Source organism: Taeniopygia guttata, chromosome 3 (assembly GCF_048771995.1).
Source record: "Taeniopygia guttata chromosome 3, bTaeGut7.mat, whole genome shotgun sequence".
NCBI lineage: Eukaryota > Metazoa > Chordata > Aves > Passeriformes > Estrildidae > Taeniopygia > Taeniopygia guttata.
In genome coordinates this window covers 26,687,906-26,704,656 of record NC_133027.1, presented here as the reverse complement: position 1 = coordinate 26,704,656, position 16,751 = coordinate 26,687,906, and the positions used below count along the sequence as shown (strand labels likewise).

At 38.9% G+C, this 16,751-nt stretch overlaps 1 protein-coding gene across 3 annotated transcripts in view; it reads right to left on the bottom strand.

The window, feature by feature from the left end:
* Window positions 1-234: 234 nt before the first annotated feature.
* The window catches only part of ZNF451 (zinc finger protein 451), a 34,428-nt gene continuing 17,911 nt past the window's right edge, over window positions 235-16,751 (bottom strand). For all 3 annotated transcript variants that reach the window (XM_012572886.5, XM_030269484.4, XM_030269485.4), the window contains exons 11-15: window positions 16,202-16,336; window positions 13,097-13,227; window positions 11,796-11,982; window positions 3,361-3,435; window positions 235-1,348 (exon numbers count right to left, since the gene is read on the bottom strand). In XM_012572886.5, the coding sequence (XP_012428340.2) occupies window positions 1,293-1,348; window positions 3,361-3,435; window positions 11,796-11,982; window positions 13,097-13,227; window positions 16,202-16,336 (584 nt within the window). In that variant the 3' untranslated portion in view covers window positions 235-1,292. The remainder of the gene's footprint in view (window positions 1,349-3,360; window positions 3,436-11,795; window positions 11,983-13,096; window positions 13,228-16,201; window positions 16,337-16,751) is intronic.

Here is a 16,751-nt window from a genome sequence, read left to right as displayed (position 1 = left end):
TCTACTTGCTTCAGAGATAGCGATTATATCAGAGTAATCATTAGAAATACACCAGTGTCAGTCTCCCAGCTTTGCTAACCATGATGACAAACAGCTGTAGTTATGCTGATTCTTTGGAATAGTGAGAAAAATCCAGCCCTCCCTACACCATATTCTCCACAAAAAGTACCTACTTGCATAATGAGTATTTAAGGATACAGCAGGTAGAAGCAAACTCGCAGGGTGAGTGAATCATAAAGAATTAGGCTGACATTTTATTACACAGATTTCTTACTGATTGACAGCAATCATTAACTGAAGGATAAAAGGCTGGTAAAGCTGGACAGTTTGCATAGGTATTTTTAAACAAAACTGAGAAAGATGACAGATAATTTTAAACACAAATAATTTCACTTGAAGTAAGGACAGTACAAAAATAATTAGCACATTTACATTCATTTATCCAGTGCCACCTCTTCATGAACAGAAGAGAGCAAAGATCATAGTATACAGAAATATTACAGTTTAAATCTTCTCACATGTATTCCAAACAGAAACTAAGAAGTTTATTTAGATCCTCTTCCCTTAAAAGGTTGTTTCTGCTTCAGGTGAGGGAGAGGCAATGAAGTCATCAAACTTTAAGCCATCAAATCCAAATACTCTACCAGTATTGAAAAAACAAACATTTATAAAAACAAAGCTGGTAAACTAACTGTACAGCCTGTGGTTCTGATTCGGACATTTATAACAAACAGGACAGAGACAAAATTATGGCCTATGAAGTAAAACTGGCCACAGGCAAGAGTTAGGCCATATGTTCAACAACCCTGGGATCTAAGCTTCTCTTTATAACAAGATTAGCCAGGCAAATCTGAGATAACTGGAGTTTACTATTTTTATCTGTTGCAAAGACCACATCAAAAAGTAAATAAAGACAATGACGTTTTGTGACAAAAAAATTAAATACAAGAACCAATTTAAGGAAAGAAACCTGAACAACCAGGAACCCCAAAATACCTAGTAAGACCAGCCTACTAATTAGGCAACAATTTCAAACAGCTAAATTGGAGAGACTTAGTCATCATCCCTTAGAAACAAATATGAAACGGCTTAAAATTTTACTTTTATCAAACATAACACACTGCAATGAATATGAATAAACTCCAGTATGACAGAGGACATCAGATTATTAATCTAACAATTACAGACATTTCAAAAGTGGCATTTCTGAACCCTTGTAAATAGATGGAACAAGCTTCCATTTTTGTGAGCAGTTCTGATGGCATGGTGTTAGTGTACTGAAGTATCTTCATTTACATTTCCTCAAGGCTCCTTTTGATAGCTTCTTGCAGTTCTACATCTTGCAGTTCTGCATAAATAAAAAAATATTGTAATGTCAAACTGCTATTGATAACTAGCCATAAACACAGCTACCTTAATATTACTACATAAAGCATGAACTTACTTCTGTGGGCAATGTCAGTAGACTACAAAAAACCCCCAAGAAACAGATGAAAATATTTTCTCTCCTTGTTTTATGCTATCTTTTCAACAGTATAAAATGTGGAAAGCACCTTTACAACTTTTCACTATATTAACCAGGAGCAGCCCAATGATTAGTTTAAGACCATAATTGCAACTATGTATTTACTGGTCAAACTAATAGCAAGATAAGATCCTATTTGTATGCACCAAGAAAAATAAATCATATTAAAACAAAAAACCACAAACACATGACAAGCAGAGAGGTTTCAGTATTTTCATTCCAGTTCCTTATCCAGAGATATGCCCATACCTACATTCTGACTTGGCATCAATGTTGTCACTCTTACTAGGCAGTCCAGAGAAGAAGATAAAAAGTAATTCTCAGTAGTAAGAATAGTCTAGATCAGGGCTGTAACAGTTTTCATGGTGGGGAGGAAAATTGCACTGCACTCATCTGACTTCTTAACAATCTCAAACAGCTTTCGTAATACTCAAAAAAGAAACTCTGCTTTTGCATTACATTGAGGTTGTTTTGGGCACTAATTGTTTAGTGCTAGTGATCAAATGCCATAAATTTGACAAGGTTTGTATATACAGCAAATATTAATATCAATAATATAGCTGGAAAAATTAAAGCAGCTTTCAGACACACTGTCATTCATGAGTTATTAATCTTCTGCTTTAGGGAGGACACAAGCATATCCTATTAAAAAGAAAAATCTTGTCTATTCTTATGAAAAAGGAAATAGAATTTTAAAACTTTAATAATTGTTGGGCTGTTGTATGCGAGGATGAGATTTGGAACAGAGATCAAATCACTGACTGCTCTCTCATGCATCTGTAATATCCAGAACTACTGATAAAAGAGAGCTGCTTAAAGAAAAAATACTACATGCTCACAGAAACAAACAAAACCAAAAAAGACAGAAAACCATTTGCAGACAACTGCTTGCATTAAAATATGCTATTTAGCCACTAAGCCTGTGCAAAAATACAAAATAAGGTCCAAGCTGTGACTCATCTGAAGCCAGGCTGCTTCATTAAGTGCCTCTGCACTTCACAGATGCCTCTGCACTGCAGCATCACAAGTGGGACCTCCTGCATGCACCAAAGGGCACTGCTATCTCAGTACTAGGGGTCCTGAATGCACCAAACTTTCAGTGCTGGAGATGAATGCTGGACACTTAACAACAGTGTTTAGTAACAGCTGGTAAACTTACAACTGAATAAATTCTGGGAACATAAGATTCAGTAGTCAGTTTTATCACTGAGCTTGTACAACTTTTTTGTGTTTTTTTAGTTTATTTCCACGAAGTGGAAGGGCAGAATCAAGTCTTTCAACAAAAATTATTTTCAAAGTACACTGTGGTCTGTCACCAAAAATGTATGACTACATTGAACACCACCAGAAAACTCAACACCAAAAGGATGAAAACCATTTCAAATAATGTAAGATAGGATGTGAATGGATAGATGTGATCCTGATTCAACCTTGTGCATAACTCTACAGCACTTTCAGGAGACCAGAACACTTTATTGTGAAATTGTATCTAAATTTGAATTATTTATTCAGGAGTTCAACTATTTAGTCAATAATTCTGCTCTGAGAGAACACAGTCATATTAAACAGGTACAAAGTGAACTCAGTCAAGTCTTTAACTGATTGGTTCCCTGTGGTGTCCAATGAAATAGATTTTTAGTTTTCTGGCATACTTTTCAGATTAGGAATTTTTTTTTATAACTCATCATAGCATTCTTCATTACTCAAGACTGCCCACCATAGTTTAGAGAGTATTCCTAACAGGTCACTTACTGTAAAACTGATTGCAAGTTTAGTTTCTCTATCTTCCATAATTAATAGTGCTATTGAACACAGAAAAGTAAAAACTGACAGACCTTCCTGTTTCTTTGTTTCTTCTAAGCTCCGCTTCACTGTTTCTTTCATATCTTCATCCTCTTCACTATCTGAACCTGAAATGCACAAATGAAATAAATTACACATTGCTTCTAATAAAAGTATTAACAGCCTCTCTTGTGTTTCTCTTACTGTAACACAACTGATTCGAAGAGTACACTTGTTATGATCTAAAAAAATCAAGATAAAAATACATTCCAGTGGTAGTTTAAGACAGCAACTCAAGAGACATTTATTTTTTCAGCTACCTCCTTCCCCTTCTCCCTACAATTTAGTGGCAGACTGCTTCAATTTTTTATTATGTTAAAGCAGTAACAAGAATTAATAGGTGCAGAAGCTACAGTGCCTACTGCATTTGTGGGTTTTTTAATATTCAGTTATTAAAAATTACTCACTTTCTATCAATTACTTACTTTCTATAAAATGTATCAAGGATTTAATTATGGGAAGAAGTGCTTTAGCATGTCTCTGCCTACATGTGACTGCAGCTGTGTTTTATTGTCCAAATACTGCATTTGAAGAAGGGAATGCTAAAACTCAATTGAGCAGTGCAATTCAGCAGATGCTGCTGTTCAAGTCTCATATAAGCAGACGGCTGATAGACTTAGTTTAATCTATTAATTTATCACAACCCAACCCAGCCAAAACTCCACAACCTTTCCCTTTCTTAATAGCACTCTTCACAGGCTGGTTTCCAGCTCCAGAAGGACGACTTTATTTTGAAGTGTTTAATGCACCTGAAGTGGTGTGGGGTTTGTTTGGTTGGGTGGTTTAGTTTTTTATTGATTGATTTTCCCCCCATTAACCAGGGCACAGAAAAGTACAGGTTAAAAGCCAAGCCAATGAGTCACATTATGCATTCATGCTCTGCTACAGGCTATTGCTATTTTGGGAGATGGTCTCTGTAAGGAGGTCTTACAGTATTAGTAGTCAACAAGGTCTCCTGCAGTCACACCAGCAGAAGAACTCCCCTTAAAGTCATCACATTTATTAATACATCAATGTATTACTGATTAAATTAACCAGCAAATAACTTTCTGATATGGCCATCTAACTTACTGACTGTGTGACTTCTGACATTTTGAATTACTCAGCTTAGCTATTCAAATTGTCAGGTATGCTTCCAAAATTTGTCTTCAAACCTCTGACACACAACCTGTTTGAGCAGAACCTTGCTGACTTTCCCAATTCCAGGAATAAAAATTCCAACAGCTGTTGTCAAACAGTGATCAGCAGTCCAAAAATATGCCAGAAATAGATAGTTAAAATGGTATTTCTTCACACACTTGGCAGACTGACTGTGAATTCTTTTTGGAGCTACCACTATTTCTGAGCAGAAGATATTCTAATTTTTACATCATTTTCCAAACCAAAGGAAAGAAAAATCCACACCCCATCATTCCCCAAAGCAATCACTACAGATACTAATGAAAGGGAGGAAAAAGTGCAAAGGAAAGACTTTTTGCAAGTGGCTTCTCCCTTATTAACTATGCTTTTAATCTTCCAGCCTGGAAGACACGTAAGACCGCTCTAAAAAGTTTTATACCTGTTAGAGGTGGAATAGTTGAAGTAATCACTCCCTCACTCAATTCTTGGTTTAGTACACATGACATAAAAACATTTCCAGGGATGGGGCATCCACAGCTTTTCTGGCTAACCGGTCAAGTGCCTCACTACCCTCCGAGTAAATAATTTCTTCCTACCATCTAATGCAAATCTTTTAGCACTAAATCATTCCTCCTTGTCTTGTCACTATCTGCCCATGTAAAAAGTCCTTCCTTATTATAAGGCCCCTTTAAATACTGGAAGGTCACAATGTGGTCTCCTCAGAGCCTTCTTTTCTCCAACTCAACAACTACAACACTCTCAGCCTTTCTTTCCAGCTCTCTAATCATCTTTGTGGCCTCCTGTCGGAACTCAAAATGTCCCTCAGACATTTTTAGAGGTTCCAGGCCTTGGTCAGAAGCATTTTAGACCCTGGCAAACAGCAGAAAACAGCTGTGATTTTGAGTTTGAACCATGGAATGAATTATCAACTTTAAAGGTGGAACAAGCAGTCACAGAGGGTTAGATGATATAGTAAAAGTAGTCACAAATTAGAGGGTAAAATTTTTTAGTATTGTACAGGGGGGTTTTAACACCTGTACAGGGGGGTTTTACTTTGTACAGGGGGGTCAGGAGTTCTAAGATGGAGAAAAGTGGGCCTGATCCTGTTCTTCCTCCTTCTTCTTCCTTACCTCCATGTTCTTGGTGATGTTGGCATTTTTCTATTGGTTTAGGCTAGGGACACACTATTCAACGTAGATGATAGATATTGGCACATTATTGTAAATATAGTACACGTAATTTCTGGTATATAATGTTTGTACCATCCCACTGAGGGGCAGAGCCCCACACGCTGCCCTGCAGGACAGACCTGCGGCAGGGCAGCAGAACTTGTTATAGATAAGCAAAAATAAACAACCTTGAAACAGCACAGACGAACCATGGCTTCTTCTTTGGCAACGGGGCAGAAAGACAGAGGCTTTCTACAATCTCGGAATCACCAATACCCACAGATTCCGACAGCCTCCTCTGGACCCACTCAAACAGATCCATGTCCTTCTTGTACTGAGGACCCCAGAACTGGACATGGCACTCCTTGTGGGGTCTCATGAGGGCAGAGAAGAGGGGCAGAATCCCCTCCCATGATCTGCTGGCCACTCCTCTTTTGATGCAGTCCAGAATGTCGTTGGCCTCCTGGGCTGTGACTGCACACTGTTGGCTCATGTCCAGCTTTTCATCCATGAAATCCCAAAGTTCTGCTGTTCGCATGCAGCTCTTCTCCCAGGCTGTACTCATGTCTGGAATTATCCCCACCCAGGTGCAGCACCTTGCACTTGGCCTTGCTGAACTTCTTGAGGTTCTCATGGGCCCACTCCTCAAGTTTGTCCAGGTCTTCCTGGATGACATCCCATTCTTCAAGTGTGCCAACTGCACCGCTCAGCTTCATGTCATCTGCAAACCTGCAGAGGGTGCCCTCAATTCCACTGTCTGTGTCACTGCTAAAGAGACTGAAGAGCACTGGTCTCAAGACAGAGCCCTGGGCGTCACCATCTGTCACCAGCCTCCACTTTGACATGGAGCCACTGACCACAGCTCTCTGGCTACGTCCATCCAGCCAATTCCTTATCCACCAGTTAAGTCCACCCATCAAATCTACAGCTCTCCAATTTTGAGATAAGGATGTCATGTAGGATGGTGTCCTCTTAGCCACCAGAGCTCACATTAGCTCATAGTCAACTTGGTGTCCACCAGGACCACCAGGTTCTTCCCTACAAAGCCATTTCCCAGCTGCTTGATTCCTGGTCAGCATATACTGATGCTTGCAGCTGTTTCTCCCCAGATGCAGAACTCTGCACTTCCCTTTGCTGAACTTCATGAGATTCACTGTCAGCCCACTTCTCCTCTGCCAAGGTTCCTCCACCTCCTGTGGTGTATCAACTTCCACTCCTAGTTTTGTCTCATCAACACACTCGCTGTAGGTATACTCTGCCCCATCATCTAGGTCATTACCAGACATTAAAAAGGATCTGCCCCTGTACTGGGACACAGCTGACTCCCGACCCCCATGCCACCGATCTCCATGTTCCAGGTCAGGCTATTCAGCCAGTTTTCACTCCACCTCAGTTTTTTCATCCAGCCCACACTCCTTCAGCACATGCTCCTGATACTGCTGGCATCTTTTAATGAAGAATATTTAATTTGAGAAACCAGGCATGTCCTGTCCCTCTTGTTAAAATGCTCAGCACATGCTATAGCTCTCAACTCCTTTGGTGTCAGAAGAAAAGCAGCTGCCCAGTTTCAGAGGCAAGAGATCTTAAGATCTCTTGTACTATTCTATAGCACATTTTGTCAAATACACATCAGGTGAGAACTTCTGATTGTACCTGTTCTTTCAAAAGAAATCCTACTGCTCACTATTGTTCTCACATACTGACATATTCCTGCTGGAAGAATGAGGAAAGCAAACTCTGGATGAATATGGAACTCAGAGTGAATTTTTGACATTTCATGTCACTCAGAAACCTGTTCTGGGGAGAGACCAGTAACTTTCACAGAATGTAAGCGCCACCCACTGTCCTGCCATCAAAGCACCACAGCTTGAATTTGGATTAGCTGCCCACACAGCTCAGGGTGACATCCCCCCACTACATCTTCTTCTGTATCCCCCTAATAATCTTCTTTTGAAACCTCTCTAGTCACCACCAACCCTTTCATAATTTCCATCAGGTTTGCCACCAGAGACTCAATTTCCCTTCTCAGCCTTCCTCCTGTTCCCTTACCACACAACACAGCTCTTGTCTACTATACAGTCTCACCTTCACTTCCCTCCTAAAACACTCCTCCACTTCCCACCTAAAACTCCTTAAGTCTTTTCAGTAACTCCCAATCTCATATGCCGCTTTCCCATTCCAATGGACAGTGGCATTCACATCACACTATCTCTCCAACCACTGACCCTTCTCCGTTTACAGCTGCTGTCTGGAGCTACCTTGTCGATACCATTTATTAACTCAGTCAGAATCCCAGGAATTTCTTAGCCAAAATCTTTAGACAAGTGTGCCACCCTTACCTTTGTTAGCAATCACATTTGGTATGTGTAGCCATGCTGCCTTTTAAAATACTTTACTTGGCTTCTAGAATCTTTTCTTTCATTCTTTTTTTTCACATGCCCCTGGAGGATCCTTCCCACATACTCTTCCCAATACTTACTGCTCTAATCTCTCTTCATATTAATATAATCTGTACAGCTACTCCCTGCTGAGGGTTACCACCTCTCTTCCTCCGTGCAAAGCAAGCTTTGCTCTATGTATCTCTGCCTACAGTTGCTCATTCAAATTTAGGACAAACAAAAATAAAAGCTCTTAGGCTGCCACTCTCCTCCAAATGCATTTCTTGGAAACTGAGGCAAATATAATGATAGTCACTCAGGCTTTCGTCTAGCCTTTACCTTAGACTCCTCTCTCAAATTCAAAGCCAGATTTAAGCTAAACCTCAATAATTTTTTTTGTATGATCTCAGTGGCTTCCCAGTTCATCCACTGGTCTACAATTATTGTTCAGACTCATTATCTTAGGTCTCAGTACATCGCTTTCTCCCTAAGGCACACACATACAAGAGATGCCACTGACATACCAAACCCAGTAGTAACTTCCTGCTGTAGCTAACACAAGATTACAACTGAAAGGTGACTTTCTTAGCACTCTCTACTGCAATAAGCTGTGGCTGCTACAATAAAGGAATATATTACTAGAGAAACTATAATTCATTCATGGTGCATCACTCTGCAGATGCTCATGCCCTTCACATTCAGGAAAGTGGAGGCTGAAGGCTGTGATTTGCAATCTGTGTTAACTAAAGGTTTGGAAAAGCAGAGACAGGACAGATGTAGGATTAACACTGGACCTCGAACTGGACCACACACAGATATTCACACATACAAATCTTCATTATGGAGAAGTAAAGCAACTATTCCCAATGTTTTCTATAGACTTGTTCTTCTGTCATCTTAAATTATTTTTTGGCTGTAGGTAAAATGAAAGGTTTTGGGCATAGTTTGAGCTAGGAAGCTTGGGAGCATTCATTAAAATGAACCAGAATCCTGCTCTTTGAAACATAAAAACTCTCATGGAAGCTGCATTTGGTAGTACTTAAATACTTCAGGCAAGAGTAGCAGATAGACATAGGCTGGCAACTCCATTTGTGCCCAGTGAAATGTACTTTATGGGCCAGTGAAAGAGGTATGGTGGCTGTTTGGCAGACAACACTACATTCAGTATACCACTGACTCTGACAGGCTCATGAGACAGACTGGCTCTTCAAAAGAAAGGACAAGAAATACTTTCAAAAATTTGTTCTTATTATTTAAATGAGTCTGTTTTATATAAGAGCTCAGTCACTGAAGGATCTCATTTGAACATAATTGGAAGAAATACAGTTAAGCTAAAGACATCCACCTACAAAAAAATAACTTGTCAACCAAAAAGCTGAGGCATTCCTGTCAGTGTCCAGATGGATATGGTGACCAGAACTTACTATTAACTTTGCCCTCAACATTGTCCAACACTTATTATAAGTGTACTTTCAACACACAGGATATCATCAAGACATAGACAATGGAATAATGATATTTTTCTGCACGCTACATTTTTTTTGTAATAAAGGAAGACATTGAAAACTCTTCTCTTCCGCCCTTCCCAAACCACTCGGTTAATATACATGAAGCTCTTGTCATATGTTGTGGCTTCAGTACAAAAGCAAAAACCTTCTTCATTTATGAACTCAGACTTAGCAGCAGCAGAGAACAAGTAAGAATGCCTACTCTTTTCATACCTCAAAGAAAGTTCAAGCATCTCCTCCAGCCAAGGGCTTCCTATAGTAACATACAGTTGGTATTGTATTGCAACATATGCAGAAAATTTTATTTTTATTACTTTAAAATAAACACAGTAGTACAGCTCCCATAGCAGTTGTGCTGGTAAAACAGTTCACAAGATGCACCTGTCAGATTGCCACATCCAAACACAATCCAGGTGCTCAGAAGTTAATGATAGCTCTGTCAAGCTGATTTAGGGAAAGAGCTTTTTAATTTTGCAGCTCATCCAATACCAACAACAGTCTGATATTTTTCAACATGATTCCCTGTTCTGTTTCTCACTTACTTCTCTCTTCAGAATAATAGCCATAGGCTTGAGAAAGTCACGAAGCAAGCAATTCTTGTTTGCATTTCCTTATACTCAGCTGCTTTTCTGTAACAGGTCAACAAGTTATACCAGCCTATGATACACTGCACGACTTTCCACCTCAACCCTCCAATACTGGTTTTGCCACATTTAGATTTGCAAATGATGGCTGATGCTGCTAAGTCACACAATATGTGTGTACTATGTGGTGGCTTTATCTTTTTAAAGAAAAACTTTATAAACTCTTGGTAACAACATCATCCTAAAATGCAGCAAATACAGACCTATTACCCACAGTGAATTCTCTAATATTCTGTTTTAATACACAACAGAGAGACAAAGGCAGCTCTGGCTGCAAGGGGCCCCCCTTGCTGACACTGACTAAAAAAGGGGACAATTCTGTTCCTTACAAGTTTGCTAAGGAATGCTAACAGCCAAAGAATAATGCGTCATTCCATCAATTTCCTGTTCAAGGATTTTTAAAAATAATGACCACATGTGCAACTTAAGTGGAATGCACAATGAGCAGCCAGCCAGCAAGTAAAGGTTTGCAGCCTCCAGGTAGGGCCAATTACCATAATAGTAAATATTAATGTAGTAAAGGACATTGAAAGAAGTGTTAAATTAAGAAACGTCTAATGCCTGGAGTGGCCAGAAAACTCTGTAAGCACCTTTTCTGTATCAAAAGCACTTAAATCAATTCCAGTTCACCACATATAATATTTTTTCCAGAAAGCTATTCAGTTATCCTATTTTTTTCCCTTTTATCAGTCAATGCCAACTCATCACTCAGAGATAGCATTCCACTTTAATCTTCTTTGTGGAACAGCAGTACCATGTTATAGCTCTCATAAACCTGTATCAAGACTAGCAGTGCAAATTTTCAGAAAACAGTTTAGGGCTAATTCAAAAACAACTTTCGCTAATATTCCATGGATTTACAACCCTCCAGAACCGCAACAAGAAGCAAGAAAAAGCAAAAATGTCTACAGAGAAATGTCAAGTCCTCCAGGAAAACAGCAAAATACTTTTAAATGCTGATAAGTATTAAAACTCATCTCAGCTCTGGTACCCTGTGCATGAAAATGAGCTGGCTCAATCCTCTTCAATTCTCCTATATAAAACCAATGTGACCATTTTAGCACCCCATTAGAATCTGGCACTCTAGAGAACTTAAAAACTTCAGATTTTTTTTCTCCAAATGGGTGTGTGAGTTGTGCCAGTGAAGACAATTATCAAATGATAGGAAGTAGCCAGGAGGTCCAAGTAAAAATAGATAGAAGTATTTTGAGAAATAATGATGCTTTAGCAGAGTCACATTTGTTTCAGACACAGAATAAATCTAGCCAAACAGATTGAGTACAAACTGATAACTTCACACAAGAGTGCTTTAAACAGCTTCGCTTGAACTAGAAAGGAGTTTTCAGACTCAAACATCAGTTTTGTCTCCTGCTAGAATAGAGAATACAGGGATGACAGGGCTTTTTACATTGAAAAAAAATGCTTAATTAAGTCTGTTTTCAAAACATGCCCAAGCATAATGATTTTCTGACGTATTATTCATTGAAATGCCACTACAATACAAGAAGCACCAAGCAACAGTTTATGTTACCAATGTAAGTGTTCCATTTTTTTTATTGGAAAGAACTATCAGTTTACTGGAAAATTTGTGTTTAATGTTTACTTTCTACCTTTTGTGGTATCTGAAATGCTGTTTAGCAAGGCACACATCATATCTCCTTCAATGTGGTGAGGATTCAGGATGCGAGCTGACCGCTGGGTCATTTTAAATTGGTTTTCCAGTTCCAGGAAGCTTTTGTCTCCAGAAAGAATAGTGAAAGGAATTTGCTTGGGCAGGTGCTCATCCAGACGACCAGCCTATACGAAACAAATAACAAGTGTTGAAAAGAAATCATGTTTTTATCTCATGGCATTTAACTAGCTTTTCATCGCAAAGTTTTCTACAGATTTATTCCTGCCTTTATGATCCAAGACACATTACCTCACTGTGAAAGGCACTGTTTCAAAAGTCTGATGCTCATTTCTTCTCTATGTACAATAGATACTGGTAATGCCTACCAGAAAAGTACAGACGGAGTATGGAACAAACTCCTAAAAAGCAGCATTTTAGAACTGTCTCTACATAAAACAAGTCTTCTCTGCAGAGCATTTTAAGCATAACATAAAAAGCATGATGAAACATAAAACCACTGTTGCAAAAATGTGCTTATACAGGTAGATAGATAGTAATTTATTTAACTGATAAAGCACTATATGGTCTCAAGCTGCACTAGGGGAGGTTCAGATTTTCACTGAAGAGGTTGTTAAACATTGGAACAGGCTGCCCAGAGAAGCACTGGAGTCACCATCCCTGGAGCTGTTCAAAAATCATGTGGAAATGGCACTTCAGGACATGGCTTAATGATGGTGGTGGTGCTGGGTTGATGGCTGGATTTGATGATCTAGGTCTTTTCCAACCTTAAAATCTATGATTCTACATTAGGAACATGATTCCCTGTGGCATCCCAGATTCCCATTCCTCACCTGCACATCCCCAACCCTGCCAAAGCCCAAAGTCTACTGAATAAAGGCACTGCTCTTTGTCAGATCAACAGGGTCTGTGAAACCAGCACACATTCAACTCCGTTGTAAAGATGGCTCGAGATTTGGCCTACTTGAAGAGAGATGAAGGAGTTATGTATCACTCTCAAAGAGAAACTGTAAGAAGTGCAGGTTTTTTACTCCTCAGTCCCTAACCAGCTCCCTTCCCCTCCACAACAGACTGTCGTCCTACTCAGGCTAATTTTTAAGTCACTTCTCGACCACCGGCTCCACTCAACCCAGGTTTATCATTCTTTGTAGGGGACACAGAAGTCTCATGGAGAGAATATAAAAATATCATCTACAATTAGTACTTAACATCAACAGCAGATACCATCTGCCACCCTTCTCTGGGTACAGGACTCAAGAAGGCAAGTGTGCCCTAACTTACATGAACACAGAGAGCAAAGTCTGCTGCTTCTCTTCTGGTACTGCAACGTGGATGAAGAAAGAAACATCCAATCCTCTTAAGATAATTGTAAATTTTGCAATGCTCTGGAGGCTTCCAGTTGCTGTATCCTCCTATACAGTGAAGGGGAATAATATTAATAATAATAAAAACCAAACATGAAAAACAAACAAATATAGGCAGAAATGCCTCTATGAATTAAAAATGCAAGAAGGCAAAAAGCAAACATAAAATTGTCTTTAAAGACAGAACTTATTCTGACCAATGTGAAAGCTAAGAAAAACATATAACCCAAATCCCCCCAGCCTTCTTGTTTTTTAGATAGAAGGCAAAAAAAAAGGAGCTAGCCTGATGCCTATTTTGTACAATTTTTTTTCTTCAAATCCTGAAAATCTTATCTTCTAGATAACATGTGCTTTTAGATACAAGGATGTGTTTTTCTCCAGTTTGAAGTACAGTTACGGTTTAATGTGCAGAATCAGAAGAGCTCTGAAACAGTACAAATAACAGAAGTGCTTCTCTTAGAGAAACCTGTACCACAGGAGTTACACAGTCAACATGCACTATAACTGACATCCCATGTCAGAACTCATTAAAAAGAGGATCCAAGATCTGGATCAACAGCTGAGAGAAATGTTAGAGTCCTGAAAAACCCATGGATGCACGCAAGGACGAGCAAAATGAGGCTACAACTGGGAAAAAAGTGCAGCAACTTTTAAAACATAAGCATGTAGTTACAGGCTGAGAAAATAGGTAGATAATAAAGATGAGCTGAGTACAGACAAAACCAGTACCAGACTGGAGCAAGGGAAAGGAAAGAAGCAGGAAGTCTCTCAAGAAGAGAGGAAACACCAAGGAGCTTGCTCCATACAAATACATATGGCACCATAACAAGGCAAGCAAATGGAAGAACAATTTGACCAGCGACTACAAATTGTTTAACATTCCAAAGGTTAACAAATAATGGGTCTGCAACAGGAAGGAAAAAAATGTTGCTTTATCTGCTAGATGATAGAGTAGCTGGAGGATTTTGAAAGAAAGATTGAAAGAAAGGGATTTTGAACAGAAAATGAAAGCAGTAATTGACGGCACTTCATGTAAGGTCATGGAAAACCAATGTTCAAGTAACCAGGCTGCAGAGATGGCTTATGCCAACCTCTCCACCTGCAGTCTGATAAAGAAAAGCATTCCTCAGTAGATATCCCCTGTTTCCCCCCTGCCTTTTCAGCCTAAGATGATGATATCAAAAATGATCGCAAAGATATATTAAGAGTCTACACAGAAATTATTTAGTAGAACCTGTACATAAGAAAAAAATGCAAGTTGCTCTTTCAGCCCTCAGTCTGTTTGGGAAAGACTTGTAATCACCACCCCTTTTTTTGGCTGCATAAATGTACAACATAAGCATTTTTGTCCAGGGAGCTGAAAACAATGACAGACCTGCGTTTATTTTGTTTGTTAGCCCACATATGGATGAAAGACAACTGAGTATCTGAAGACAGAAACCATACAGAGTCCAGACAATACAATGGAAGAACATGAAGCAGAGCTAAGGCTATACTAAAAACAGGAATAATAGATATAATGCAGATATATAGTATAAAAAATAACAATTAAAAATTCAGAAATGTTATTTGGGAAATGCAGAAAAAAATGTTGCTATATTTTCACAGGTTAAACAAACAAGAACAGCATGCCTCAAGTAACTATACAAATCATTATTATGAGAGGGTACCTATAACAATAGATCCAGATGTGCCTGGGAGCCTTAGCGTTCCCAGGCTCAAAACCAATATATTTGACACTAAAACTGGTAAATTCTTCTTTACTATGAATAAGGCCCATTTTATTCACAAGTAACTCTTTAGCACGTTTTTTAAGTTCAGGTGCTTCAAGGGCCATTCCCATGAGGCAGCCTGCATGCAGCAAACCCATTAGGAAGTAAGGAATTGAGTGGTGCTGATATGGGCTGTGCTGTGCCATCAGGCACCTGGTGTGTGGAACATCTCTGGGCACAAAACTCCTAACAAGCAGACACCAGATTACAGGTTCAGGAACACAGATGACTGAATCTCTACCGCTTTACATTAACAGCTATACTTGCTCTGCCTTCATCAGCTAACTGGAAAATCTGTTTCTAAGAGGAAAAAAAAAAAGTAACCCAGGAATCACCAGGCTTTTCTGAAAATCCTGAGCAGCATGAAAACTCTCAGCTTTCAGAATAGCCCTGGTTATCTTTTATGTGAAGAGATAATAAAAAACCCTTAGCAAAGAAGCGCAGCACAATAGTGTTTACCAAGTGTAAAACATACCTGACCTACAAATCTGGTAAGATGATGCCCGTGTTCCAGGCCATTAATATTTTGAAACTATCCCTTATCTATATTTTACTGAATAAATCAATGTACCACACAGACAAAATAATTGTAAAGGTAGATACAGAACCAACCTGTAGAAAAAGCATGAGGTGGACAGTCAGATAAGCAAAAGCATCAAGTTAAAGGGATGCTACTGACAGACTTTGCAAAATTGTATGATCTTTAAGGTCCCTTTCAACCCAAACAATTCTATCATTCTATGAAACCCATGACAATGTGAGTTCCATCAATCATTGGTATCTTTAGGATGGGACATACACCAATTGTTGTACAGGATGACCAGGACCACTCTCTACAGAACAAGCCAGAGACAGAACAAAATTAAAATCTAAGAGTGCAAAATCATGACTTCTGGAACTAAAAATCCAAAGTAAAATAAAAAGTCCCAGCCTTATGAGAAAGACTTAGGAGTTAATAAAATCTCTGAGTATTATGCCTGTCCTGATAACTATGAAAGTATGATACAGCTTAAGTAAGTTCATAAGGGAAGACAGACTCCTAAACAGCTCTGCAATTCTGGAACTATTCTACAAGGACTAGTAAGAGCAGTGGAGGTTTATATGGAGTTTGAAAAGTTCAAGAAGCAACTTTAGAAGCCTAGTGCCTACTTGCTCCTGCTCTTCATTCTCTCAGATTCAAGGAATCTCTGCTCAAGTACATATGTAGACTTGCTCATCTTATCTTTTAATTTACGTCAAACATTTTTTACCTTGAAAACCCCAGACAAATGTCCCTTGGTTCAGGTTAGCTGGCAGGTGTGCAAAAAGGCTTCCCCAGTTGTCCAGATCCACCAACACAATGTGAGTCATAGTACTTAGATAGTCAAGATCAGGAAGTTCACCATCTTCAACGGGATAAAAAGGACACATTTAAAATTCCTGTGACTTTCTGGTCAACCAACTTGCTTTTGAAAATTCTTGTAGTCACATATGTAAGCAAAAGTCACAAAAAGAAAAGCTATAAAACATTATTCTATTTGGTGACTGCATAGATTTTTAAAATCAACTGAATTAGCACTTAATAATGCACAAATTAGAGAGAAAAGTGGAATCTGGCTTTATGATAGTATAGACCTGGATAGTTCTGTGGTAAGCACAGAGAGCTGTCATCCTTCACCAAGACATTTTAATAACTCATTTAATATCCAGCTGTGTACCCCTGACTATGGCAAGTCTGTGACATTCAATTACTTGCATGCATAAAAGCACATAAAATGTTTAGATATGCACTTTCTGCTGTACTTCTAATAAATGTCAATC